This window comes from Triturus cristatus, chromosome 8 (genome assembly GCF_964204655.1).
Source record: "Triturus cristatus chromosome 8, aTriCri1.1, whole genome shotgun sequence".
In the NCBI taxonomy this organism is placed as follows: Eukaryota; Metazoa; Chordata; class Amphibia; order Caudata; family Salamandridae; genus Triturus; species Triturus cristatus.
Window position 1 is genome coordinate 352,896,112 of NC_140591.1, and position 27,322 is coordinate 352,923,433.

The window sequence follows — 27,322 nt, forward strand, 5'->3', positions numbered from 1 at the left end:
TTAAATCTACCGAGCCCAAAAATTTTACGGATACTACGAAAGGTTTTAAAAGAATTTAGTAGTGTCTTAAACCTCACCCTTTTGTAGTATCCGTAGGTGGTCTCCCGAAGTAGGCAGCCCCAGGTCTGCTCTCCCAGCAATAGCTGAAAGGGCGTGGGGATGCCCGTAGTCTGGAGGGGTGGAGCCTCTTTTAGCAGTTCTGTGCTGTATTGTAAGACCGAGGCCCAATAATAGAGTGTGATATTAGGAAAGGACCAACCCCCTCGCTCCTTTGGTAGACAAAGCTGCCTTAATGCCCTCCTGGGTTGGGAGTAAGCCCAAATAAACTGTGTGAAAATTTGTTGAAATTTTAACAAGTTGGATTTACTGAACTCTAGGGGTATTGTACGGAAGAAATATAAGAGTTTGGGAAAGTATGTAATTTTTATGACATTACATCTGCCTACAAGGGTTAAATGCAAGTTGTTAATTTGTTTCAGGGCCTTTTTTGTATGTAGTGCCAGAGGGACTAAATTGTCTGAGACAATTTCGTCTAAATTTGATGAAATGGAGACTTCCAGGTATTTAGCTTTAGAGACAACTCGAAAGTCAGTCCATAGAACTTGACTGTTTATTATTATTTGGGTTTTGTTTTGGTTCAGAGCATAGCCAGAGAGCCTCCCAAATTTGAACGCCTCACTTTCAAGAGCCACTATGGTGTTTGAGGGGTCAGGTGAAATGATGGCCAGGTCGTCGGCATAAGCCATGATCTTAATACAGCTTCCTTGGAGGTTGGCTGGAAGGATCTCGTTATTCCTCTCTATTTGTTTGATAAAGGGATCAAGGTAAAGGGCAAACAGCAGTGGGGAACATGGACAGCCTTGCCTGGTGCCCCGGGAGATCTTGAACTGTCCGTTTAATTGTCCATTAACCGAAACACAGGCTGTTGGATTAACATGGAGAGCTTGTACTGCCTGCGTGAGCTTAGGTCCGAATCCCATTCTCTTTATTACTGCCCACAGAAATTGCCAGGAGACCCGATCAAAGGCCTTCTCAGCATCCAAAAGTGTGAGAGACATCGGGTCTCCGGAAGCCTGTGCGGCGTCGAAGATGGTAATAGCCCTTCTGACGTGTTCGGTTGTCCCTTTTTTCGGAATAAACCCGTGCTGCCACTCTGAAACCAACGATTCAACCACAGAGGAGATTCTATTAGCTACTATTTTGGAGAAGATTTTTGAGTCACAGTTAATGAGCATTATCGGTCGATATGAGCTCATTTCTATTGGGGATTTGTCCTTCTTTGGAAAGATAGCTATTCTGGCCATGGACCAGGATGCAGGTGGTGAAGTTCCATTAAATGTAGAAGTTATTACTTCTGTAAAGATTGACTTAATCTGTGGAGCAAAGGACTTATAAAATTCTACTGGAATGCCATCTGGCCCAGTGGCTTTCCCGTCGGGCAAGCTGTTAAGGGACTCCAAAATCTCTTCCCATGTGGGAGTTGTATCTAATCTATTCATGTCTTCTAAGGGAAGAGATCTGAGGTTGACCTCGCTAAGGTAATTGGTGGTCTCAAGGGCGATTAGGTCGCTAGGGCCACGGATCTCTTCGGTATAAAGCTTAGAGTAGAAATCCTGAAAGCCATTTCGAATATGGTCTGAATTGTTAGTCTCAACCCCTGATGTTAATTTGATCGTGCGAATCTCGTTATAGGAGACCTGTTGCCTAGTCCTGACAGCCAGATGGTGTCCAATGTTGTCACTACACTCATAGTTTCTCTCCCGGGTACTTGCCCATTTAGAGGCAACCTTTTCTGCAAAATTGCCCCAATTTCGGCTCTGGCCAGCACTACCTCCTTCTGAGCTGTCTCAATATTTTGTCCGGTCTGGACGTGGTGAGTCAGCTGTGTTTCAGCCACCCTGAGCTTTCCTTGTAAATTGTTTATCGCCGCTTTCTCTTTTTTGTTTTTACGTATTGAGAAACCCAGGGTTTCGCCCCTGACCCCAGCTTTTAATGCTTCCCAAACTATCATGAGAGGGGCCGAGCCAACATTAAATTCTAGAAATTCCTCTATCCACCCTTGCATATGTTTTTTTATACAGATGATCCTGGAGTAGAGCTTTTTCAAAAGTCCAAGTAGAAACCGCTTTGGCTTTCCCTAAGCCTGTGATATTGATGATAAGGGGATTATGATCGGACATAAAACGTGGGGCCAATTCAATAGTACAATTATTAATGATCGAGGATGAAAGAGAAAAAATAATCTAGTCTGACAAGGGTGTGGTGCGGAGCAGAATAAAAAGTATACCCTGGCAAGGAGGGGTTTAAGCTTGCCCAACAATCTCTGAGGCCATGTACCTGGGCTAGGTCGATCAATGCTTGATATACCTGTGGTTTCCTACCCTTGTATTTCCAGTGACTAACACTGTCCCAGTTGGAGGGTAGATGTAGGTTCAAATCGCCACAAAGAACAATAGGGGTGGGCCAGTGTGCCAGTTCCCCGGAGACCGAGTTTATAACTCCTGGATCATCTAGATTGCTCCCATAAATTGAGCACAGGGTAAAAGGGGGGTTATTTGCGACATGGCACTCAGTGATCGCCCATCTGCCTAAGGGGTCAGCCTTGGCCCTGGGTGAGAAGATAGTTTTCTTTCGGCCAAAATGCCCACCCCCTTGTTTTTTGAGCCCTGTGTAGTGGCCCCTAAGACTTGAAAGCCCATTGAATCTAGTAAGTGTCTCTGAGAGCCCTCGATGTGAGTTTCCTGGATACAATTAATGTCCCCCCCCCCCCCCCAAAGAGCGAAGCCCCAGCGCAACATTCTGTCTTTTTGATCGATCATTTAGCCCACAAATATTAACAGAAACAATTCTTAGAGAATTTAGCTTAGCCATTTCTTAAAAAAGGAAAACAAAAAAAAAAGGCCAGCAAATAATAATAGCCCTATAGGTTCCTGATGTTCCTGATGTCTTACCTTATGCCATGGCAAGTACATCTTGGGTATGCGTGTATGAATACAAAAGAAATTACAAAAACACATGGTGAATTTATCTGTGTAGAACTTTTCTCTTGCTGTGCCTTTCCCACCCCGCCCCCCCCCCCTTCTTTGAGCGATCAGGCAGTGCCTGAATGATGGAAGTCAGCTTGAGCTCTGGCTGCTGGCCACGCCGGACTGATATGATCTATGACTCTAGTCTTATAAGATCAGCCGCAAGCCCTATTCTCTTAGCTCTTAGCTATCTTCAGTAGTGACGTAATAGAGTGAAGCGATATAGTAAAGAAAGAACCCATACGGTGAAGAATAAGGCGAAATAGCAGATTAGGGTAGCGGACAGAAAAAAAAGAGAAAGAAAGAAATAATGCCAAGAACAACACAAGAAAATAAGGAAGTGTTTTTTTTAATTTGTTATAGGAAGAAAGGTACAATTGCAGCTTTTTGCTAATCTTCTAGTATCACACTTTTTCGATTAGAACAATCGGATACGTTCAGAGCTCGACTGAGTATGGATCAGAGCCGTAGTCCGCTGCCTGCATTTTTCATAAGTGTGCTAATTTCGGGTGATTGACAAAAACTCAATGGAGTATACCTGAATAACTTAGAACATCTTTGGCTTCTAGACGTGTGCCTCTCTGTTTGCATATCCTGTGCTTGCTGCTTGTTAGGGATAACCTACCTTTGCAAAATTTTCCACACTTTTTGTGTCAGCAGAAAACATTTTACTATGTGTAGAAGTCCTCTCCCTCAGCCTCCTCTCTTAAAATATAGTGATATTTATGACTTTTTTCCATCCGAAATTCACACCTACTCCAAGAATTTTGGGGTAGAAATTGACGTGCATTTTGGATGGGGAAAAACATTACAATTTTTGATAATACCACCAAAATTTAACTATGGATGTTCGAAACATTCTCAATAACCAAAATGTGCAAAATCCAGCCACCTGTCTGACTTTCTGATGTTGCAACTTCCATCTGTAACATTGAATAGTATCTCGTTTTATTGAGCCCTTCTCTACCTCCCATGTGACTTCTTGGCACTAAACTCATTTGTATTTGAATTACTTATATATGAAGGGTTAAAGGCCTAGTGGGCCTACACGTATATGCACCTATGACTAAAAGTTGCATGCTGGTCTCTGACATGGGTACTAAAAGGAGCCATCCAGCATAGGAAAAAACATAGTTTTCTCTACCCAGGCCTCCAGCACTAACAATCACCAAGAGCAGACATTCTGCAACAGTGGTTCTTAACCTTTTGACTTCTGTAGACCACACCCCCCCCCCCTCCTCCCCCCCCCCCCCCTCCACCCTCACCCCTCCCCAGACAGCAGGTTAATGCCTCTGTTCTAGAATGTTGCTTTGTTTGATGATGTCAGCTGGGATTTTGATATATTTCGTGACATTATTCACTATGCGGCCCCATTAATTCACTGAACTGCCTAAACTAAATAACCACAGCCTCTGGGGCAGGTGTGCTTTGTGCCTCTCCCCTCCAGGGCAGATGGTTTCTCGCAGGCTCTTGTCACCGAACACGTCCTCGCTCTGTTTATTCTTTTTCCATATACAAATAGTTTCCGCTTGTGAGCAAGACGTCTCCCAGAATCCCAGGTAGTTCCACATGGAGGGCCTGACCCCTTCCCAGCCCCCTGTGTGAATTTCCGCTCCGCCTTCGGGGGCTGCCCACAAACCGAGGGTGCCTTGTCGTGGTCAGGCGTTGTGGTATGTGTGTGTAGTTTGTGGGCAGTGCCCTATCCTCGGAGTGGCTTCTGTCATCTGTCAGCATAGCATGCACTTGAGGGTAAATATAGCCGAGCAGTGCTCGCTGGCTGCTGGCCGTCTTCGTGTGCTCGGGCTAAAAATGGTCTGCTCCGTAGCGTGGCTATGGGAAGCGGTCCGGGGCCGGCCAGGCCTGCTGCCGCTTTCCCTGCGAGCATGACTTCTTGCGAGCCTCTGCCGCGGCCACCCGTGGCTTCCGGGCACCGGGCTCCCTCCCCGGCCACTTGACTTCTTCCGAATGGAGCTCTAAAACCCTGCATTTTCGAGACCCTTCTCCCAAACTCATGGAGATTGCAGCGGCTTGTTGGGGGAGGTCGCGCGTCATCAGCTTCATTAAGGGGCTTGGTAGGTAAACGCCTGGCGCGCGCGCGCGTGCAGTGTGTGAGTGCACCGACTGCGTGGACTGAAGTCACTTTAGCGCCACTTGTGCAGGATACATTGTGAAAAGAGTGCGGGGAGTACTTGAGACATTGCTGTGTAGATGAAGGTAGTCCTGAAAGCGTCCACTGTGGTTTAAGCAGCACACTGGCGTTTTGCCCCCCCCCCCCCCAGCTCTTTAAATGTGAGTACAAACATTCAGCATTGTGCAGAGTGCCCGAGCTAGTGATAAAGTGCTATTGTTGACATAGCACCGCTGCATTGTAAGTGGCATCTCTTGGAGACAAGGAGCGCTTTCATTGGAGGATGCTCTTGCTGTGTCCTTTCAGCCCCTTTGTTATGGCACGAGAGGCAGCAGCGTCGAAACTGCTGGAACTTAGAGGATGCTAGAAGATGTCAGAAGGTAGATCTCTGGCCCTTTCTTTACTAATTGGGATAACAAAGGCTATAAAAATGTGCCAAGTAACATATATAGGCAGAACGCGCCACGTAAGAACCAAATGGATTCTTATATTGCACATACTCTCTGGAAATAAAGCAAAAAGAAAACCGTAATGATCAAATGGTGTGAATTTGTCTCTATGAGCTGTGTTCATAGTTTATTTTCTGGTTGTATATGTGAGGTTGTGTTCTCTGCTCTTTCTAACCACTGCAAGAAATAGGTGCTCTAAATACTCAAATTATTGCCACTCAGTTCACTGACTTCGGTAAGATGGAAGGCTGAGCCAGTCTCACATGGACTCAAATAGTTTTGGCACCCCTGTGTCAGGCAAGGATGCCCAGTCGCCTCTCCTCTTGAGGTGAAGGATCAAGGGTGCAGCATGTCATAGGATTGTTGTGCTTTGAAGTTACTGTGGTCCATCAAGGAGGATGAGAGCCATTAGGCGGCCATGACTGGAGCATAGTGGGGCATCAGATGGCTGCTGCAGACTGGGCCTGGCACCTGCGTACATGCGAGAGATTAATAGGAGAGGATCCCCCCTTATTGAATAAAAGGGGTGGGGGCCTTGCATTGCAACTCCTCGCTAGGCAGGCTCTTAGTTTCTTCAAACCTGTAATGTGTGCACAGACCTAAAGGCTGGTTCTTTCTTGTCCTAGGTCATCTTATAGTTAAGGGGTGTGCGAAACTCTCATAATTTGCTGTTGCATAATAATGCCAAATTGATAGAAAATTACATGAAATTATGTGTAATTGGTCAAAATGCATCTAGCACTCAAAATATTACCCAAACAGTGTTTTCGGGTAAAATGTAATCTTGAAAATGTAATTTCGAGTTGGTTTCCAGTCGCTTACATTCAAAATACTGCTGCTCGCTTTCGGATTTGTAGTTGTGCTTGCTAAATTACTTGAATGGTCCAATTGAGTAAAAAATCTACCTTAAATGTTTGTTGATTTCACTCATTAAAGGAACTGCTGCTCACGTTCAAAACACCAACACTCCCATTCGGATTTGTAGTTTTGTTCTCAAAATTCATCTCAACAATACGCTTGGCTAAAAAATCGACCTGAGAAATGCTGCTCACATTACAAAACAACCCAAACTGAACATCTTGTGTTAGACTTTTTCCTCGAAATTAATATTTGTGGCCTAGTGGTGTAATTTCTGTAATTTTGTGTAACTTTTGCTACAAAAAATTACCAAAATTTCAGCTAAGTACACAGCGTAAATAACATTTTGCCCAGGGCTACTTATAATCGAAGCTCCTAATCATCTATCCAAAAAACACACTCTAAACCAGAGCTCTCTTTATCTTTCTTTTATGGGGATTAATGGTCTTCTGAACAGGTGTTTTTTGAATTTTTATTTGCCTTGAGTGCCATTCTGTGTTTTTAGGTCTGATGTAAGCCAAGACCTTTTGATGTTACTGAAATATGTATAATATACTTACATATAGTGACTTTCAGCCACCTCTCTTCATCCATTGGTCTGTTGTTGTCATTCACATTTTGCTTCCACCCACTACAGCATATAGCATGGGTCAGGCTATTTAAGCCTCTGGTTAACTTCACTTTGAGTGACTGCATTTTGCTCTTTCACATGGAGTATATCCACACACAAGCTAGTTCCCATCAGTGCCAGTGTTTTTGTTTAGACTTTATAATTACTTTAGTGTTGCCCTTGTGTTTAGAGCCTGCTGTGATGGTAGGTCGCATCTAATGCATATTCCACCTTTATCAGATACCATCTCCTGCCAATACTGTGGTAAATTCTTTTTGGAGTGTTTTGTTTTTCTGACTGCTACTACTTCCTATTTTCTTTCCTCTGTCTTTCTTTTCTTTTTTCCTTCTTTTCTTGTCCTTTCTTTCCTTCCTTCCCTCTTACTTTTTTCATGCCTTGTTTTTTCCTTCTTTCTATTCTTCTTGTTTTTTTCTGCTTTCTTGCTTATTCTTTCGTGCCATTCTTTATTTCCTTGTTTCTTTTTATGTGTTGCCTTCTTTCTTTTGTTTCTTTCCTTCCTTCCTTCCTTCCTTCCTTCCTTCCTTCCTTCCTTCCTTCCTTCCTTCCTTCCTTCTTTCCTTCCTTCTTTCTCTCCTTCCTTCTTTCTTTCCTTCTTTCTTTCTCTCCTTCTTTTTCTTTTTCTTTCTCTCCTTCTTTTTCTTTCTCTCCTTCTTTTTCTTTCTCTCCTTCTTTCTTCTTACAGCCAATGTCAGAATGATTGACTTTTCTAGGTCTGTGTTAGCTAAGACCTCCTGGTTTTACTACTATTGTGTGTATGGCATTCTAACCTTTAGGGGTTTCAGCCAGACGTCATCCATTAGTCTGTGGTTGGTGTTATTGAAATGGTTCTTCCACCCACTCCAGCATGCATTAAGGGACAGTGTATCAGCCCACTTCAGCCATTGGTTGACTTCTCTGAGTTACGGCATGGTGCTGTTTCCCAAGGAACACACACGCACGCATGGTAGTTCCCTTCAGTGCCAGAAAGTACTGTGGTAATATGTGGGTTTTAGAGACAAAAAAAAGTTTTAGAATGTCGAGGGCCTGGCATATTCCTAAACAATAAAGTTTTGCAAAACCATGACCAAACAAAACCAGAATTGCCAGAAGGCTGGTAACCAACGCCAGATTTATTGACTTTGCCAAATGCTGGTATTATTTGCATTCAACTTTGACCACATTTAGTGCTTCCACTGTAATCTGCTTTGCCTTGTTGCTCTGAATTTGTGTAAATACTATACTTTCTATGAAGTTAAAACACTCTCAGAAGTTGTTTTCCTCTTTGAGTGTGCTTTAGGCAAGAACAGCACGGGCTACTTCCAGGGTAATTCCTCAAACATGGTGCACTGTTCGGGCATTTCTTATGGGGCCGGTATAATGAGATAATGGAACCAAACGTATTAAGAAGGCACCTGTGGTTTAAGATGGGTGAGGGTAGGTGGATGGTTTCCTGATTCTATAAGGTCCTGCAAAACATGATCCAGGTGAACATGGGGGGACTGAAGGACAAGTGGAACAATCACCTGAGGCTGGACAGCGGTGACTAGAAAAACATATGCATAAAGTTTCTTAATTCCCTTGCTTTAAGAAGACGTTTTACATTGACCTTACGTAAGCCCGCGGAAAATCAACAAAATGTACACCACAGCCACTTTGAGGTCTTCAAATATATTGGAGGACCCTGTTTGAAATATGTATGTTTTGTGTGCAATTTTTCCTCTTAATTAATTGAACATCATTAACCTGCACACAAAAAATCTATATATATTTTTTTTAAAAGATGCTTTAAGCGTGTTAATAGTTTATACTGAAAGCACAATAGAAGCATTACGAACACTTAAACATTTTTTTTTTTTTACTACTATTATTAAGGCACATACAATTTTTACAATATATATTTACATGGAACATTTTTTTGTAGTTCTCATTATTTGATTACTACTTTCAGTTGTAGCTAGACACTTCAGCCTATATTCAAGTATGATTATTATGTGCAGCGTTACTTTGGTGTGTATTGCTTGCCGTCATCAGTACAATGCTCCTAATGGTGCTGCAGAAGATTGAGTGCAGGAAGGTTGCACCAAGACTGCCCATTTTTAATTTCAACCTGCATCTTATTGTGACTTTCTTCATGGGCCCGAAATGGGGTCGGCGGTCCTGTGGTGTTCGCACTGCTAAGTACTCCCAAATAAGGTGTAACCAAGAACATGTTGTATTCTGCAATCTATTGTTTCACTGTTGACACTTATGAGCAGAAACCCAATACTATGGAAAGTGCCTAAAAGACTGGATTGTCGGAAGATACCACGCATAACATTAACCACATGGCCGCATATGCGGTTGGAAAGGCTGGTTTTGTCGACTCTTATTAATAAGTGATCGGTCTATGATTAAGGCAGGATTTCTAAATTGGCTGGTTAAATACCATTGGTGAGCATCCAGACTAGTGTGGAACCAGCATGATAGGTTAGGGTCTTTTGTTAGCTGAGCTAAGTTCAAAGATACCAGTTTGTCTAGTACTTCTGAGGTTTGATTGTTGTCTTGTGCTTTGAATAGTAGGCTAGAGTCTCCCACAAGGAATATTCTTTGAGATGAGGTTTTATAGGGAAATGCAAAGCAGAGAATCAGCTGTAGGAATTGTATTTTTGTAGTCAACTCTTGATAAACAAGGGTTGGTATTAAACAGGGTACATGAGCGTCTTGTTGTCATGTTTTGGAATTATTTTTGTAGTGCCTACAACTTTTGCACAGTTTGTGTGGTTTAGTACTACTCTTTTGCCTGTCCTGGTCACTGTTTGCTGTGCATGATTATTGTACCTAAGGAAGTAGTTAAATAAATATGATCACAGAGTTATGGGGAGCTAGTTTTCCGCCAGGCTGAGTATACAACCGTTTTCATCATTCTTAAAGTCATGGTACTTTAAGGGGTACTTTAACATATGGTTGCCTGCTGAGTGCGAGTTTATCAAGCCATTTTTGAGGATGGTAATGTGTTACTAACATCACTTTGTGATAATGTTGGTAATAACATACAAAAGTGTTCACATACTGGTTGAGAGTTGCTACATGTGCTAAGCTCTTTTGGACATGAGACATGGTTGAAGCTAGTGCTTAATTTGAGAAGATGGTCTCTGATGGGGCACCAGGCACTCATTTTTGGGGACTGCCCTTATTATTCTGAATCGGACATTTACACAGAGCAAGAGAGGGACAATAAACCAAGCAGAACCCTGGAGGAAGAGAAAGATGGAAAACCGTCATAAATGGAGAAACCAGGAGTGAGATGAGGCGGCAGCAGCGTCTGGTAGTGGATTAACGAGGCATGAGGTGGGTTGAAGACTACCAGCTTTGGTATTTGGCTTGCCAACATTTAATAGCGCTGGCCGTGGGCTTCTGAGCAGAGCCCTTGGCTTCAACACTCGTTCTTTTAGAAGTCAAGAACTGGTTGAAGCTATAATGTTCAGGTCAAGGAGAGGAGTTGGCCTAACGGCTAGGGCGATCGACCTCGGAACTGGGTTCGAGTCTCGGTAATGACGCCGAACATCCTGTGATTCTGGGCAAATCACTTAATCTCCCCGTGCCTAACAAAGAATGAATGTGTGTCCTCATGTAACGTAACTGGTGCTATGTAAAGCGCTCTGATACCTGATTGGATTCAGGTCAAGTTCGCGCTATATAAAACTCTGCAAAAAAAAAATCCTATAGCCATTAAACCTTACGTTTGTTTCTGTGCCTGCCAATGTGGTCTAAAAACCTCCTTGATGTCCCTGAAGGTGGTGGATTGCTTCAAAAAGTGAGATCAGTGATGCTGGCTGTTTGAATATTCTTGCATTAGAGGTAGGGGGAGATTGGAAGTGCATTTGACATTGGAAACTTCAGGATGCTTGGTTTCTCCTCCATGAAACTAAAGTGCATTACATAAATAGAGAATGCCTTTTGGTCTGTTGTCTAAATGGAATGCCCTGTCATGAAAGACGGAAATATGCACATTCTGGCTCGTTTTAGATGTAGCAGTGAACAATGCCAAGACGGGTTTTTTAGAAGGCAATGACCACGACTTGCTTGTGTGCAGTAGGAATGGTCCTATTACTTACTGGTAATCTTAATTACCCAGATTCGGAATCCTCCTCATCCCAGTCCTTACTGGTGAGGCGACTCCACCTCCAAAGAGGTTTTCCAAGTTAGAGATCTGTGATCCTTACAGCTGTCTATTTCTAACATAGAAGAATAAAGGCTCGCCTCGCCCCCGCCCCCCAACTGCTCATCCTCCTGTAATGTATCAAGTCAGAGAAACAATTTGGAGGTGCATGAGCGAGCAGGAGGGAAAGAAGTGGCTTGGGACGAGGAGGATTCTGAATCCGGATAATTAAGATTTCCAGTAAGTAGTACAGTGATTAATTTGAGCCGGAGCTTTCCGGTGCTGAGCACCGGCACTTAATTGGTTTACGGTGCTCAGCACCGGCATCTAATTGTCAACACCACACTTAGGGGAGTCTGCCACAAGGTGGTGCTGCTCATGTAATTTAGAGATGAGCAGTATAACAGTTGTTTAGGAAAACAATATACATTAAAGAAATACTAATACCTGCCTCCCCAGCCATTCCTTTAGCTTTGGAGACCTGGAATAATCTGAACTGTCGCATTTACATGCGATAGAGATGGTTAGTAGTTGTTTGGCAGCGATGACCGGGGCGATGGGTGGTGCAAGCTGCAGTAGCCTCCTGGTCAGAGCCCCGGCACTTAATATTTTACAAATTTAAGCACTGAAGAAGTAGGACTATTCCCCACCTCATCTACAGCCTCCTCGCCCTATTTCTTACTTGTGTGGATATACCAAGCAAGAATAACACCGACTCAGATTAGAATGTCAATATCTTTATTAAAACAACAATTACTTCATTGCTGTTCTTAAAACAATAGTTCCAAAAGAACCCTCAGCACCAGAGACATCTAGACGATAATGTCAGACAAAAGTTTGTTGGGACGACCAAGTAGCAGCACGACAGATCTCTTGAATGGAAGAACCTCCTGCTTCAGCCCATTATGCTGCTACCATCCTAGTGGAATGCTCCTAGATGTAGGATGGAGGACATTCTCCAGCTCAATTATATTCCTGAATGATTGTCTGTCAAACCCGTCTTCCTATAGTTGTGAAAGAAACCTTGGAATCCTGATTAACTGAACCAAAGGAAACAAACTCTTGGATTTCGGAAATCTTGAGTTCTAGTCAAATACAGACAATGCACAATTCACATCAAGTGTAGAGGGTATTACCTCAACTTCAGAGGGAAAAACTGGTATGATCACTTCTTGATTTAAGTGGAAAAGAGACAAAACTTTTAGAATAAAGGTAGGTTTCAGCATTGAGGATCACTTTGTCAGAGGAAAAAACGTAAGAAAGGAAAAGATGACAGGAGTACCCTCAACTCCCTTAAATGTTCGGCAGAAGTAATGGTCTGAAGAAAAGCTGTCTTAGCAGACAACCAGGACAATTGACAGATGTCCAAAGGTTCAAATGAGGCCAATTGAAGACCCCGCAGTACCACCAATAAATCCCAAGCGGGAACAGGATTTGTCAAAACTCGCCTCTTAAACCTGAATCTCTTCAGAAGCCTGGATACCAAAGGAGAGATCTTAGAAAAATCTTTTTGAGCATGAAAAGCTCTTATGGCAGCCCAGTGAGTGCAGACAGTGAATGGAGCAAGTAACCTTTAAGAAGCCATCACGTAGAAAATCCAAAATAGCAAAACTATCCAGGGACAAAGGATCCTAATCCTTTGAATTCCTATAAAAAGCACTGGGGTACTTTCCAAAAGTGGTGCAGTTTAAAGTCACAACCTGAGAACAACCAAGAAATATGAGCCCGATCCTCTCACATTCCAGGCCACCAACTGGAGATGACAGAGGTGGACCTCTGGAAGAGTGGGAAATTGGAGTGGTGATAGATGTATTGACAGATAAAGATAGTTCCCTTCGGAAACAGTCCAGAGAAGTGGGAACCATGGTCTCCGAGGCCAAAAAAGAGCACTGAGAATGGCAGATGTCCTCTCCTCCCAGATCTTCTGCAGTACCCTCAGGAGGAGGGGAGTTGGAGGGAATGCACAGAGAATTCCTTGGGCCAAGGGACTGAGAGCACAATGACTGCCCAAACTTGGGGAGCTGGAGTCTCCGAGCAGAAAAAAGGAAGAATCACATTGTGTAGCGACACAAATAGATCCTGCCAAGGAGTCCCGAAAGTGCACACACTTGATTGAACTCACTGCTTGAGATGAAATACATCACTGATTAAGGCATGTTCTTTCTAAGATCGTCTGCATGCACATTTAGCGATCCCTGGTTATACACAGCTGTGAGGACAAAAAGGGGGGTCTCTGCCCTGGCAAAAATGCGAGATGCAGTGAGATTCAGACTTGCGCTCTTGGTCTCCTCTTACCTGTTCAGATAACATTGAGAGACATGGTTGTCTGTGCAAATCACCACTCTGTACCCTCTCAGCTGCAGTGCAAATGCTTAAAGTGCCTACCAAACAACTGATAACTCCCCCCAGTTCGAGGACTGTCTCGCTTCCCCAGCTATCCGTTCCTGATCTCTAAACACTGCTCTCCAGCCCCACATACTGGCCTCTGTTGTGGGATGCATGGGCGGGAGGAAATTGAATGGCAAGTTTGCCTCTACTTTTATTGATTGGAGTAGTAACTGGGATCTGATGATTGTAGCTGCGAGAGCTCGGTCGCCAATAATGAAGGACATTATTCATTAGTGGCTTTAGATGCAATCTTGCCCAAGGAACAACTGCCGTAGAAGCAGTTGTCAGACCCTCAAATCTCATCCATGCTGTCGCTGACATGGTGGGATGACACAGAAGATGAGCCACAGTCTCCTCAATAGCTGTTACATTTTGGGCCGATAGAATAGCCAATCCCCGCACTGTGTTGAACTGGACTCCAATGAACAACTTAAACTGGGTCGGATTCAGCTGTGACTTTGGAAAGTTGATGAGAAACCCAAAACCTTGAAGTGTCTTGATCACCAATTGAATATCTTCCTGAGCCTTTAAAAAAGAATGAGCAGATAAGAGCCAATCTTCAAGGTATGGAAATATAGAAATGTGTTATAAGTTAAAAAGGGCCCCGACTTGGGCCAGTACCTTCGTAAAGACTCTTGGAGAAAAGGCTAGACCAAAAGACAGGACCTAGAACTGAAAGTGCTAACTTCCAACAGCAAATCAAAGATATCTTTGGCTCTTCGGATGGAGAGGGACATGGAAGTAGGCATTTTGTAGGTCTAACGTGACCAGATAGTTGTTTTGAGTTACCAATGGCAGAACTGACTGGACTGAAATCCTCTTGAAATGTTCCACTACCAGGTCTTTGTTCCGAGTCTTGAGATCTAGCACCGGACGAAGACGACCATTGTGTTTGGAAACCAAAAACAATAGGAGATAAAATCCTTACTGCACCTGAGAAGAAGGCACTGGAACTATTGTCCCTTTGTCCAACAGAGCCTGACCCCCTTGAAGCATAGCCTAATTTTAGTATGTTGCTTTGTAATGGGGTAAAAATTAATCGCCCCTGGGGAGAAGGACCTTAAAGAGGAATCCAATACCCATGCTTGATGACCTGCATTACCCAATTGTCCGAAATCACTGTCTTCCATTAATGGGAATACAGATGCAAGCGTGCCCCCATTCTTTGATAGTCATTTGGTGGGCTGCTTATACCCAACTGAAAGTTTGGTCGGCTTTTACTAGCAAATGCACCTCCTTGACCACGGGCCCGGCCACGATTGGGACGTTTGTCAAGGAAAAGGTTGACTTGGTTTCTTTGTGATTAAAAGGCTTCCGGCCCAGAGAAACTGAAAATGCTTCACAATCTTTCTCTCTTCATCTGCCTTCTGCACCAGCTGATCCAGCTCTGGTCTGAACAGTTTCTGACCGGTGAAAAGAAGTTTCCTAACGAGAGACCGTTGACTACAGTCCAACTTCCAGGACTTCCTCCATAACATTCTTCGGCCAGTTACTGAAGCCCCTCCTGACGATGAAGGTACCCATAAACTATAAATAAAAGTAATGTTTGCTAGAAACTGAGATGGCAACTCTATACTAGCAAGAATCTGAGTATAGTCCTCGTCATTCTGCAGGCCATCATACAAGGTCTGAAAGTCTATGAGTAAATCTGGTGAGGCATAGGCCGCATACGTACTGACTCCTATAGAAAACCTGGCTGCAGCGTAGGATCTCTTGAGAGATGCCTTAACTTTTTTTTATCTACCACATCGGATAATGTTGAGTCTTCAGATGCCAGACTAGATGTGAATGCCATTGAGGCTAACAAAGTGCCACCTTTGATGTTTGAGAAAAGAAACCGTTCATCAAAATCCTGCAAAACGTAATGCGTATTCCAAAAACAAGGAATCAGTTGCTTGTCTGGATCCTTCCATTCCTTGCACAGGAATGACTATCACCACATGCAGCGGCAGATCATTATAGTCCATTTCGCTATACTGCGAATAAAACCCCTCCTCTTGCTTATCTCTTAACTGTGAACCCTGAATGTATTTATTTATTTATGCGACTTGTATAGCGCGCAAATACCCTGTGGTTTCTCAGCGCTGTGGAGTAAATCAGGAGGAAAGCAGCTGAGTGTGGTGACTTACTGATTGAAGAGCCAGGTTTTTACTAGCTTCCTAAATGTCATGAGGGTGGGACTGGTTTTAATGTGGAGGGGGAGGGTATTCCAAAGCCTGGCTGTGGCAACTGTGAAACATCTGTCTCCCCAGGAGGTTTTATTTGTGCGGGGGACAGTAAGTAGGTGCGCTATGGAGGAGCGCAGAGGTCTGTTCGGGACGTATGGCCATAGTGCTTTTTTTAGAAACTCTGGTCCTGTGTTGTTGATCGCTTTATACGCAATGCAAAGTGCTTTAAATTTAGTTCGGCTTCTGATAGGCAACCAGTAGAGTTGACGTATGACAGGTGAGATAGATTTGAACTTGGGGGTGCCGGACAGAATTCTGGCCGCTGAGTTCTGAACTAACTGCAGCTTGTTCAGGACTTTCTCCTGGGCATTTAGGAGGAGTCCGTTGCAGTAGTCTACTTTTGACATGATCAGTGTGGACATCGGGGTCTTGCCAGCGCTGGAGGGGAAGAATGGTAGAAGTTCCCTTATCATTTTTCGGCTGTAGAAGGAGAAAGAGACAGATCCGCATTTGCGTGGGGAATGAACGAGAGCTTGTTGTCGAACAGTACACCCAAGTTCCTGACCTTAGTGACAGGTTCTGGTGGGGATCCCAGATCATTTGGCCACCAAGTGGGAGACAACCCAGGGGCAAGCCTGCCAAAGATCATTACTTCCGTTTTATCGGAGTGAAGTTTTAGGCAGGTGCTTGCCATCCAGGAGCTGATGGCTAGCATTCCCTCCTGGAATCTGGCCGCAACTTCTCCTCCATCGTTGTGTACTGCCAGCACCAGTTGGGTGTCGTCGGCATATGAAGTTAGCCTCATCCCGTGTGCTTTAATGACCCTGGCCAAGTCCGACACATAGATGTTAAATAAGGTCGGACTCAGGGGGGATCCCTGGGGCACACCACAGGGAAGAGCAAATACCGGGGAAGAGAAGTCGCCTAGTTTTACTGATTGGGTGCGGTTGGCGAGGAAAGAGGTTAGGAGGGCTTTGGCGTTGTGGTTAATGCCTAAAAAGGAGACACGGTCAATTAGGGTGGCGTGATCGATTGTGTCAAAGGACTCTGCATCCTTCTCTGTAGAGTCTATGTTCTGTCTTGTAGACGAGGACTGTGTTAAAGCAGAATCCACATCATCTTTAATCAGAATTTGCAGCTCTGACCGAGAAATTTGGAACACTTCCTCATCCTCCCCTGCTGCTGGCTGCTCCACATGATGCTCCTTATTGGAAACCTTTCTGTGATCCATATTGGCTAGCAGGTTTTGAACACCCTACAGCTGCATTCTTCCTGCTTTATACTGTTGCTGAGCAGCATGTTCTCACTGCTCAACAAGAGAGTGCTGCCTTCCGAAGCCGCGCAAGCTTATCGCGCCGCTGGCCTCTGCCTCTGATTCCGGCTTGCGCGGCTTATCAACGGCCTGCCTAACAGCGTTCTAAACAAGTTCCACGTCCCAGCCCAGCACATAGACTGGGAGCAGACCAGTAAAACAGCGCACACCCACTCCTTGCACCCTGTGACAAAGAGTCCAGGTAATTAAACACATCCTAAAAAAACATTGTAGTCAATGTAATTTAAAAGTATAAATAATACAGCAAAGCACAGTTTACCTCATGTCTGTGAAGACAGAGAAAAATACAGGAGGATGGGCGGGGGAGGAGCCTTTATTCTTTTATTTTAGAAATAGAAGACTGCTTAAAGCTGTAGGGATCACAGATCCCCAGAATCTATTGGAGGCGGAGACGCCTCACAAGTATGGAATGGGACGAGGAGGATGTAGATCAACCAATCAATCAGGGGTTTGTAGAGCACATCTACCTAACCGTGAGGGTCTCAAGGCATGGAGGGGGAGGGCTGCTGATCCGTCTGGGTGTGGCGGTTCAGTCGAAGAGCCAGGTCTTGAGCTCCTTCCTGAACTGTGTCATAGACGCGGATTGCCTTAGGTGGAGGGGCAGGGTGTTCCAGATCTTGGTGGTGATCCAGCGCTACACTTTATCAGGGATCAATACTCCTTAATATTTCATACAAATGGCCCATACACATTCACCCAACTCATAAATCCCTGTTGCGCTGGGGGTCAAGTTTTAATGACGTGAAAAATTGTTTCCTTCTCAGGTTTATGTTTAACATTTCTAAATACATAACGAGACCTATATATTGACTCTTTCCTCTAGGTCGATGGACCAATTAGTTCAGTAGTTGATGGTAATAATAGTACTATCTAACTAGCTAAATAATCACAGACTCTCTGTAAGATTAAAAAAGTTTATTTCAAATTGATGTGAATAATTAATGCTCATCGCATACAGGTTACAATGCAGATAAAGTATCTCACAAGAGGGAGAGAAAAACAATCCGCAAAATGCAAACAGTGTCATACTCATCATAAATTAACAATATGCATATGAAGGAGTGGATCGATGAAGAGACCTAAGTTTCAGAGACAAAAATACAGTTGCAAATAATTATGCAAAGTACGAGTCAGAAAGATGATACAAACCCAAAGGAATCAGTGAAATACCACCCCCCTGGCCAAGGAGGTAGTGGGGGTCCCCTGAAATAGAGCCAGGGAACAAAGATTTCAGGAATCAGGAAGGGGACAGGGAGAGGAACAGCTAGGCCTCTCTGCAAACCGACGGACAGCGACTAAATCACCCCTCTGTCCTCTCCATCCCACCTAAGCTCAAACCACACCCCCAAAGGCACCCCAGTTATACCCTAAAACCCACATGTCCAACCCACGTTAGTTAAAACAATTCACAACATTTGCCTGCTTATTGGTTGGTTTGGGAGGTGGTTTATCTCACCACCATGATCACATTCATAATTCTGCATGCTCATTGTTCTATATACTTTCACATGACATAATTCTTGACCAGTTAATTAATTTCAATACTTGTAGTAACTTTTTTATTATTTTCATATAAGTTTCTCAGCTACGTCTGCGGAAAAAGTCTTCGGTCCCACGGCCAGTCTCCTCTTTTGGCAGGCAAACAATGTTTTCTGAGCTGAACAACCTTGGACTTTTGCTCTTCTTCTGCAGCGCTCAGCATTTCTGTCTATTTGTCAGGCAGTAGCGGCTCCGCAAGGGAGTGCTGCGGTGGGCGGGGCGGGGGAGGAGCAAGGTGGGGGTAGTAAACTACGGAATAAGGCTGAACGGAGGTAAGTAAACAAATAAAAACAAATTTTGTTGCGCACGCTGCATCACATTTGGCAATGCAGCGCGCGCAATGAAATTTGTTTTATTTGTTTACTTGCCTCTGTTCGGCCATATGCCGTAGTTTACTACCACCCACCCTGCTCCTGCCCCGCAGCACTCCCTCCAGGAGCCACTACAGTTGTCAGGTCATTTATGCACTCTCTCCAGCCCCTCATCTATCATGTCAATTTTAGGAAAATGCAGGCCCATTCAGCTCACTATGATGAATAAAACATATACTTTCAATAATCACATGGTAATGCACTTTTCACTGTTTGCACTATCCCCTGTTAATATTTTCTTAGCAGAAGCTTAAAGCAAAGGTGGCATTATTTATTATTTTTAAAGCAAGATGAGGAATGCGGTCTAGACATGCATTAATTTTGTTTCTTCTGAAACGCAATGTAAAATCCGGCCTAGTTCTTTCATGCATTCGTTCACATTAGTGCAAGCATGTGCAAACGGTTTCCCGTGTGGTTCATGTGATTAGTTTCCACTGCACAGTGTTAGTAAGTATTATGGGGGTGGTAATTCAAGCAGGTTTCTTTTTACAAAATCCTGCTTCATCAGTGGCGAGGATCTTCCTCTGGTTCTGGTCTTGAGGCCAGTGCGAGTTGGGCGGAGCCGAGGTGTGTGGAAGGCAAGGCGGTGGTTCAGATATTCTGGTCCTGCGTCATGGTAAGCTTTGTAGGCATGTGTGAGGAGCTTGAAGGTGATTCTGTTCTTGATAGGGAACCAGTGGAGTTGTCAGAGGTGTTGTGTCATATGGCTGTTCCAGGGGATGTCAAGGACTAGTCTGGCTGCGGCAATTTGGACATTGTGTAGTTTTCTGAGCTGTTTCTGGGTGACGCCGGCATAGAGTGTGTTGCCGTAGTCCAGTCTACTAGTGATGAGCACGTAGGTGACCGCCTTTTTGGATTCTGTGGGGAACCACCAGAAAGTCTTTCGCAGCAGGCGGAGCATGTGGAAACAGGATGAGGATACTGTGTTGATTTGATGGTTCATTGAGAGTGAGGGATCCAGTAGAATGCCAAGGTTGCGTGCGTGGTTCGTAGGGGTGGGAGGGGTTCCTAGTGCACCGGGCCACCAGGAGTCATCCCAGGCTGAGGGGATGGGTCTCAGGATGAGTGCTTCGGCTTTGTATGAGTTGAGCTTGAGGCAGCTGTCTTGCATCCAGGTAGCGACTGCCTTCATTCTGACGTGAAAGTTGATTCTGGCGGTTGTGGGTTAGTTGGTGAGGGAGATAAGATGGGTATCGTCGGCGTGGGAAACTATCTTGAGTCCTTGGTTTCTGACGATGGCTGCATGTGGAGCCATGTAGATGTTGAAGAGGGTGGGGCTCTGCAGCTGATCTCTGTGGATTCTGAGAGAAACAGGCGGTAGTCTGACTCACTGTGTTCGGCCAAACAGTAAGGAGTGGATCCAGTCCAGTGCCTTGTCACGGATGCCGGTGTTGTGGAGTCTCGTGATTTGGGTGCAGTGGGAGATGGTGTCGAAGGTGGCCGAGAGGTCCAGTAGGATGAGGGCTGCGGTTTCACCCCGGTCGAGAAGAGAGCGGATGTCGTCGGCAGCAGCAAGGAGTATAGTCTTGATGCTGTGGTTGCTTCGGAAACCCAGTTTTGAGGTGTCCAGGATGTGGTTTTCTTCGATGAACTCCGAGAGTTGGGTGTTGATGGCCTTCTTGATGCCTTGAGCTGGGAAGGGGAGGAGGGAGATGGGTCTCAAGTTCTTGAGGTCTGACGGGTCGGCGAACAGTTCCCTCAGCAGAGGGTCGATCTCGTTGTGATTCCGGTCATCTGGGTTGGTGGCAGTTTCGATGAGGGGGTAATGTATCCCTTTATAAACTGGATGGTGCTTGAGAAGTAAAGGGATTACTTTGAAGTAGCAGTGCTTCCGGAGTTATGCAGGACATTGGGGCTAGGATACATTAAATATTATGGCTGTAAACATCTGCTCCAGCATAACTCATTTGAAAGAAGTGCGAGGATGCTAAGATTAGACTTTTTAGGATTCCCTGTACTTCTGTATTCTTGAGAGCGGTTGGTCTGAGATGCATGTGAATGTGCCACAGATGAATGCCATACTGTTGGTACAAAATTGTTGCAAGATAATGTGGGATATAGTTGAGGGCTGGGATTAATTATTGGTATTATTGTGAACAGACACTTTGTTGCCACTAGGAGGTAACCAGAAAGGTACTCCCTGTTTATCGGATTGTGCTTCCAATGAACTCTTTTTGTTGGGCTGGTGGACATGTTTAATTTTTTAGTTCATGGAAGCACGGAAAGTGTGGAAAGTTGTGCTTAATAGTTCTCAATCCCAGACAAGCCTCTGGACATTGCCCCACGTAGTCATATGCATCCCGTGTACCACCTGTGGAGTGTTTAAATTATTACCCAAAGTGACCATGGAACTCGTGCACCCCAAAGTTAGAAGGTAAAGGTAAATAGGTAATACCTCAATGTGATGGAGAGGATTCATCACTGTCTTGTATGAGCTAGTCCATTAAAAGGCTGATTATCACCATACTCTGACACAGAAGTACAGCAATATCGAGTGAAGGACCCGAGGCTTATAAGCAGCATGTGATTGGTGGGATTAGAAACGCGTCAGGAGTGTGTCCTTTTCACATTCACTGCAAAATTTGAAGGAAGTCCAAAGGCAATCGGCTGTTCTGCTTATGTGGTTAATCACTGCCCAGTCTGCATAATTTTAGTGAGATAAAAAATTCTAATTATAACATGATTATGTAAATTAACTACAGCAGTGTCTGCAGACTGATGTGTTTGGCATGGAGTAGAAAAGCTGTTGAGTGTAATGTTGGCATTGCAGCAGGTCTTGTTTTGACTACAGTTACTTGCGACATGTCTTGTCTCATTTTCCCATAGCTGTCGCCTAATTTGTGCCTCCATGAGAAGGTAGAATTTCTCTGGAATATGATCTGATGTCTTTGAAGGTGTACTTTGATGTCAAATAGAAATGAAGAGCCTTGTAGTAGCTACACAGAGGGTACCTAATTACCATGCAGTGCACGGGTTACACACAAGTACCTACCTTCTTCAACTCCACCTTAGATCACAGGGGAGCACAGAGAGAAAAGGTGCAATGTAGCATGGGGGGGGGGGGGTTGTTGTGCATGTCCACAGGCATAAAATAATTTCCAGAGCGTTAGAAACGTGTACATGCAGCTTTGTATAAGTATGAAAGAAGCTTGTAGAGCGCTCGAATGCCAGACGGCGCCTTGGCGCTAAAGTGTGAGTGATTGGTGACAGAGGAACAGTTGCTAATGAATATTAAATAGCTGAGACTTCAGGGCCTTCCTGAAATGTACGTAATTCTGTTAGAGTCGCATACCCACTGGTAGCTTGTTCCATAGTTTGCTTGCACAGATGGCAAATGAACTTTGTCATTTGCTAATCGTAGGCCATTTTGGGTTTGGATGTGCACTGACTTCATTGATGCGGCAGGAAGAATTGACTTGCAATAATGTATAACGGACAGGCATATGCGATACATCTGGGACATTGTTCTAGAGCCATAGGATCGAATGTATGCCTATTTGATAAATGTATACACTGTTCTCTATTGTTAATCACTCGTCATGCCCACACCACAGCTCTGTTACCACCCAGGACGGTTAAAATATCCCATGTACGGTCTTCTGTTGATATGTACAGCTTATCTTGTTGAAATGTGATGTTTTGCCAATAAATTAATGAGTATTGTTGACCTTCAAAAGTCGACGACCTTTAGCAACCACAAGCACTCTCTAGCACAAGCCAGTCAACTTGCATCCAGTTCTGTATCTCTTTATACAGCCGCTACTATTCAGGGAAGTTTATCGCAATTGCATTCCCAGGAACACATTTTCCTCTAACTACACTGGAGCAGGTTATCACTCAGGTCCCTATGGAAGTACAGAGCATGTCAAATGTGGTAGTTCTGCACGTAGATCCTTCTGAAATGTAAAAAGGATGGGAGACTATACTATAGAGTCCTGTGGTACCCTAATGCTTTAAGTTTGTCTGGAATTTAGTTACTTCAGCCTGGTCGTGTCAGTCGCTCAAGAAAGGATTTCTGTTATAGGCCCATTGCTGCATCACCCTTCCACTTCCGAAGGCCATTCTTCATGACTTGATGCTCAAAGTCTGAAGAGACCATCTGTACGTGCAAAAAGGACACCTGCCCTTGGTCTATGCCTAGCATCCGTTTCTCTCCTACGTCATTTGCTACTTTCGGCAGAACTGAAACCACATGAAGTCATGTGTGATTGATTGCATCTCGCCTGTTGAGGCTTGTGGATGGACCTTACCTAGAAAGATAACTAGGAGATTGCTGTCAAATTAGCCACGTCTTTAGTATCCAATTTTAGCTTCTGTAGGTATGACTTTCCTATTGCTTGAGCCAGAGTCCATGGACTCATACAGTCACTCAAAGATGGAGGTACTGATAGAGATAGTGTTGGCTTTTGCACAGGTTAAAAGAAGCTCCCTTTGTCTTGCTGCCTTTTTCCCCGTTTTCTTGCTTTGAGTTTTGTTGAGAGAGAGAGAGACAAATGTCACCACAGCGAAGGATCTTCTAATTCGAACTGTTACTAAGTTGTGTATGGCTGTATGCGTTTATGGACAGAGATGGCGGCCATGGCGTAAACGGTGGCAAGCTCATGAAATAACAAACCACCTAGAGGGATTCCAGACAACGGCGCGTGCTAGTCTCAAAGCCAGTCTGCTCCTCCGACTGAACTCCTCTTTTTCCCCTTATTCCATTTGAGGAAAGAATAGTAGGACAGTGACTGGGGAAGTGTGTGCTTGTGTGTTAACATGAGTGGTAGTGTGGGGCTGCATGTTTGTGAGTGACAGACAATGTAAGAGAAGTGGTGAGATCACAGAAATGTCAAAGTGGCGACGTGTGAATGCTGTTGTATTTTGATTTATATTCATAGCCCAAAGTGCTTAAAATGAACTTTATCAAGCAACTTCCCCAAAAACTGTGGGGAGAACGCCTTCATCTTCATGGTTCAATTATATTCAGATTCTGTCTAAATTTGATTGGTCTTCATAGAATATTGCAAATGTTATTGGGGAGTACACCCAAGCCCCTATAAAAACCGATGGCAATTTTAAACAACTATACAGGTCCAAAGTACATTTCATCTCCACACACAAAACTAAAAACAGTAGCTATTTCTGGGAATGTCACCATAAAGTTTTTTTTTTTTTTTTTTAAAGTAGTTGAGCGGGGGTCCCCAAAAAGGAGCCTGGGGTAGATGGCGGGACCACATTTTGCATCGGAGGATGGAGGGTCCTTGTATTACACTAGCGTTGGGATGTATACTTGCATGCCTGTTAACTATTGCTTTTGGAGATGATTGCAGTGGAAAGGTGGCATACTTAGTACATGCATAAGCTGTATATACAGTGTTTTCTGTAACCGGAGAAGGTATGATTCTAGGTGCTAGAACGAGAAAAACATGAGCTGCCTTTTCTTTAACTCCCTTTTTATTTGACAATAATTTAATTTAAATTTGCAATTTAATCATCCTTTTGAAAGGTCAAAAAAATGTTTTTTGTTTTTTCTGTTATCGTAGAACAAAGTATTGCCTTGAAAATGTCATTGCACATAATTCTTTTCTGAGGACAGCATAGGTCCTAACGTGCCCCGTGGCGTGGTTTGACTCCGTGCCTGTTCTGATTTCCCGCAGCTGTGTCTCAGGCCGATAATGTCTTTAGTGTGGAATGAGCAGTCCCAAGAGAGGCCGCCATGAACAGGGCCATTTTGAAACCGGGCTGCACGGAAAGCTGCCTGACTTTCAATCACGTTTTAATGAGAGATAGCTTGTATACCCACCGCCCAACCGTGCTGGCGTTGCTAGACAGCGTGACTTTATTCAGTCGCCACCCAGTTACAATTGGTTGCCATCTCACCATCCCCTTTGCGGGGAGTAAGTGCTTCCATTTACATTGCTGCGTTGTGGGCGCGAGCATTAATAGTCGGCGGTCAATGCTAGAGAGACTGAGGCTGTGTTTTTTTGTTTTGTTTATCTCTGGAACGGAAGTTGGCGTGCGTTCCACGTAATAAACCATATGGTAATGCGGAAAGGTTTTGGGAACGTCCGTCGTCTCGAGCGGATTAAAAGCTTTGTGGGAATGGAAGTGTGGGTGTGGAAGACGAACATGTCCGCGCAGAGCGTCGAGGCTGCAGGCTGCTGCGATTCCCACCGGGGTTCACTTCCTCGGAACACTGCTGGAGAACAGTCTGTATATCTGTTCCCGCCCCCCCTTCCCCACTGCGAATGGATTAGTCGAAGGGCACTTTTGCTGTACCCACCGGTCATGTACCAGTGACCACCATATGCCATGAAACACTGAGTCCGTTTTACCTTGCTAAAAATGTTCTTTCACGTGGACCGTTTTATTAATTCTTAATAGCATTCAGGCCTTTTATTCCACTTGGCATTTTCCCGGTGGGCTGAAGCGCGTGCAGGTGGTTTTTGAAAGCCCAGGGTTGCTCTGGTGCCTCTGACACTTCCCCTGATCTGGATGCTTCAAAAGAGAGTGAAAGGGAGGGAGTGAGAATCAATTAGAGAGGGAGTAGAGCAGAGCTTTACCTAGGATGACAAAAGTGGGGCGAGGGGGTCTTTAAAGGGGGGGGGGGGTGATCTATGCAAATATAGGCATTGTGTAAACGCACAAACTACATTTGTGAGATTCCCACAGTGTGCCACCCTTGTCCGTGTTTTGGTGTTTCTTTAAGTTTTCTGTTATTACATCCAGATATATAACACGACAGCTGACATAAACTTTAAACCAGCCAGGACTATTGGCTTTGTCAATGGATGTCTGTGTGCTCAGCAGAGAACCCAAGGATTAGGTGACTGTTTTCTGAACATCCTTTTGGCCCACTAACAGCCACTGTGAGACACTCGCAGTGCCTTCCGCCTCTGATGTATGTGAATTAATGGAAATGAAAACTGAGAGATTATTTTAAGGGAAAACATAAAAATCGAAAATTAAAGAAACATTTTAAAGGAAAGATAATTTTAATGAAACATCCAAAATTACACACTTGAGTGAAGATTAGAGGTAGTGATGGCTTTTTGGGGTTCAGGGACGGGTGATGTTTAGGGGCCATGAGTGTTTTTTAAAGAGTTAAGAACAATGGTTCAAGGATGGCCCAAAAGGGTCCAATAGAAAAGGTGACCCAGGCAGGGTCACTTGTTTTTTAAGATAAGTGAAATCAATTCCGTAGGGAGCAGGAGACAAAGTACGTAAAGGGTCATGTAGGTCAAAAGATAGCAGGTATTTATTTAAACAAAGTCAATTTTAGAATGCTCACAAAATAAGAAAAGCGTGGTGTGAAATAGTGATAGTAGTTTTAAAAAGACATCGCATTGACAACAATATAGTAGTTGAATTCCATAATTGATCTTTACAAGTTATAAAGAATTCATGTTGTGGGGTGGTCGACGGCGTTTCGAACCCAATTATTGGGGTTCATCTTCAGGACAGTGGTGAGCATGTATTTTGAAGTTAAACTGCCCGTAAAGTTCCTAGAGTCTCCAAAGTGGGAGGCAGGGGCTTCAAAGGCTGTATTGAATGAGAGTTAATTAATTGAAAACAAGCAGCTTGGCAGTACATAGATCCGCCTGGAGAATGTAATTTTCTTTAGAGGGGCGACAGGGCAGTGAATGGGAGCCTGAGGCCGAGCAGTCAGAGACGTCCTGCAGCTGTTGGGGCTGGCTGATGAATGGCATTCATCAGCCAGCCCCAACAGCTGCAGGACGTCTCTGACTGCTCGGCCTCAGGCTCCCATTCACTGCCCTGTCGCCCCTCTAAAGAAAATTACATTCTCCAGGCGGATCTATGTACTGCCAAGCTGCTTGTTTTCAATTAATTAACTCTCATTCAATACAGCCTTTGAAGCCCCTGCCTCCCACTTTGGAGACTCTAGGAACTTTACGGGCAGTTTAACTTCAAAATACATGCTCACCACTGTCCTGAAGATGAACCCCAATAATTGGGTTCGAAACGCCGTCGACCACCCCACAACATGAATTCTTTATAACTTGTAAAGATCAATTATGGAATTCAACTACTATATTGTTGTCAATGCGATGTCTTTTTAAAACTACTATCACTATTTCACACCACGCTTTTCTTATTTTGTGAGCATTCTAAAATTGACTTTGTTTAAATAAATACCTGCTATCTTTTGACCTACATGACCCTTTACGTACTTTGTCTCCTGCTCCCTACGGAATTGATTTCACTTATCTTAAAAAACAAGTGACCCTGCCTGGGTCACCTTTTCTATTGGACCCTTTTGGGCCATCCTTGAACCATTGTTCTTAACTCTTCATTATCACCCCAGGTTCAC

General features: G+C 44.2%; 1 protein-coding gene across 6 annotated transcripts in view; it reads left to right on the forward strand.

Annotated features, from left to right (window-relative positions):
• The window catches only part of FRY (FRY microtubule binding protein), a 657,235-nt gene that overhangs the window by 173,368 nt on the left and 456,545 nt on the right, over window positions 1-27,322 (forward strand). The window contains exon 1 of one of the 6 annotated variants that reach the window (XM_085621671.1): window positions 4,782-5,098. The exons of the other annotated variants lie outside the window; for them this stretch is intronic. Coding sequence (XP_085477797.1) covers window positions 5,038-5,098 — 61 coding nt within the window. The 5' untranslated portion in view covers window positions 4,782-5,037. Of the gene's footprint in view, window positions 1-4,781; window positions 5,099-27,322 lie in introns of those variants that run through there. 6 annotated transcript variants of the gene reach the window in all.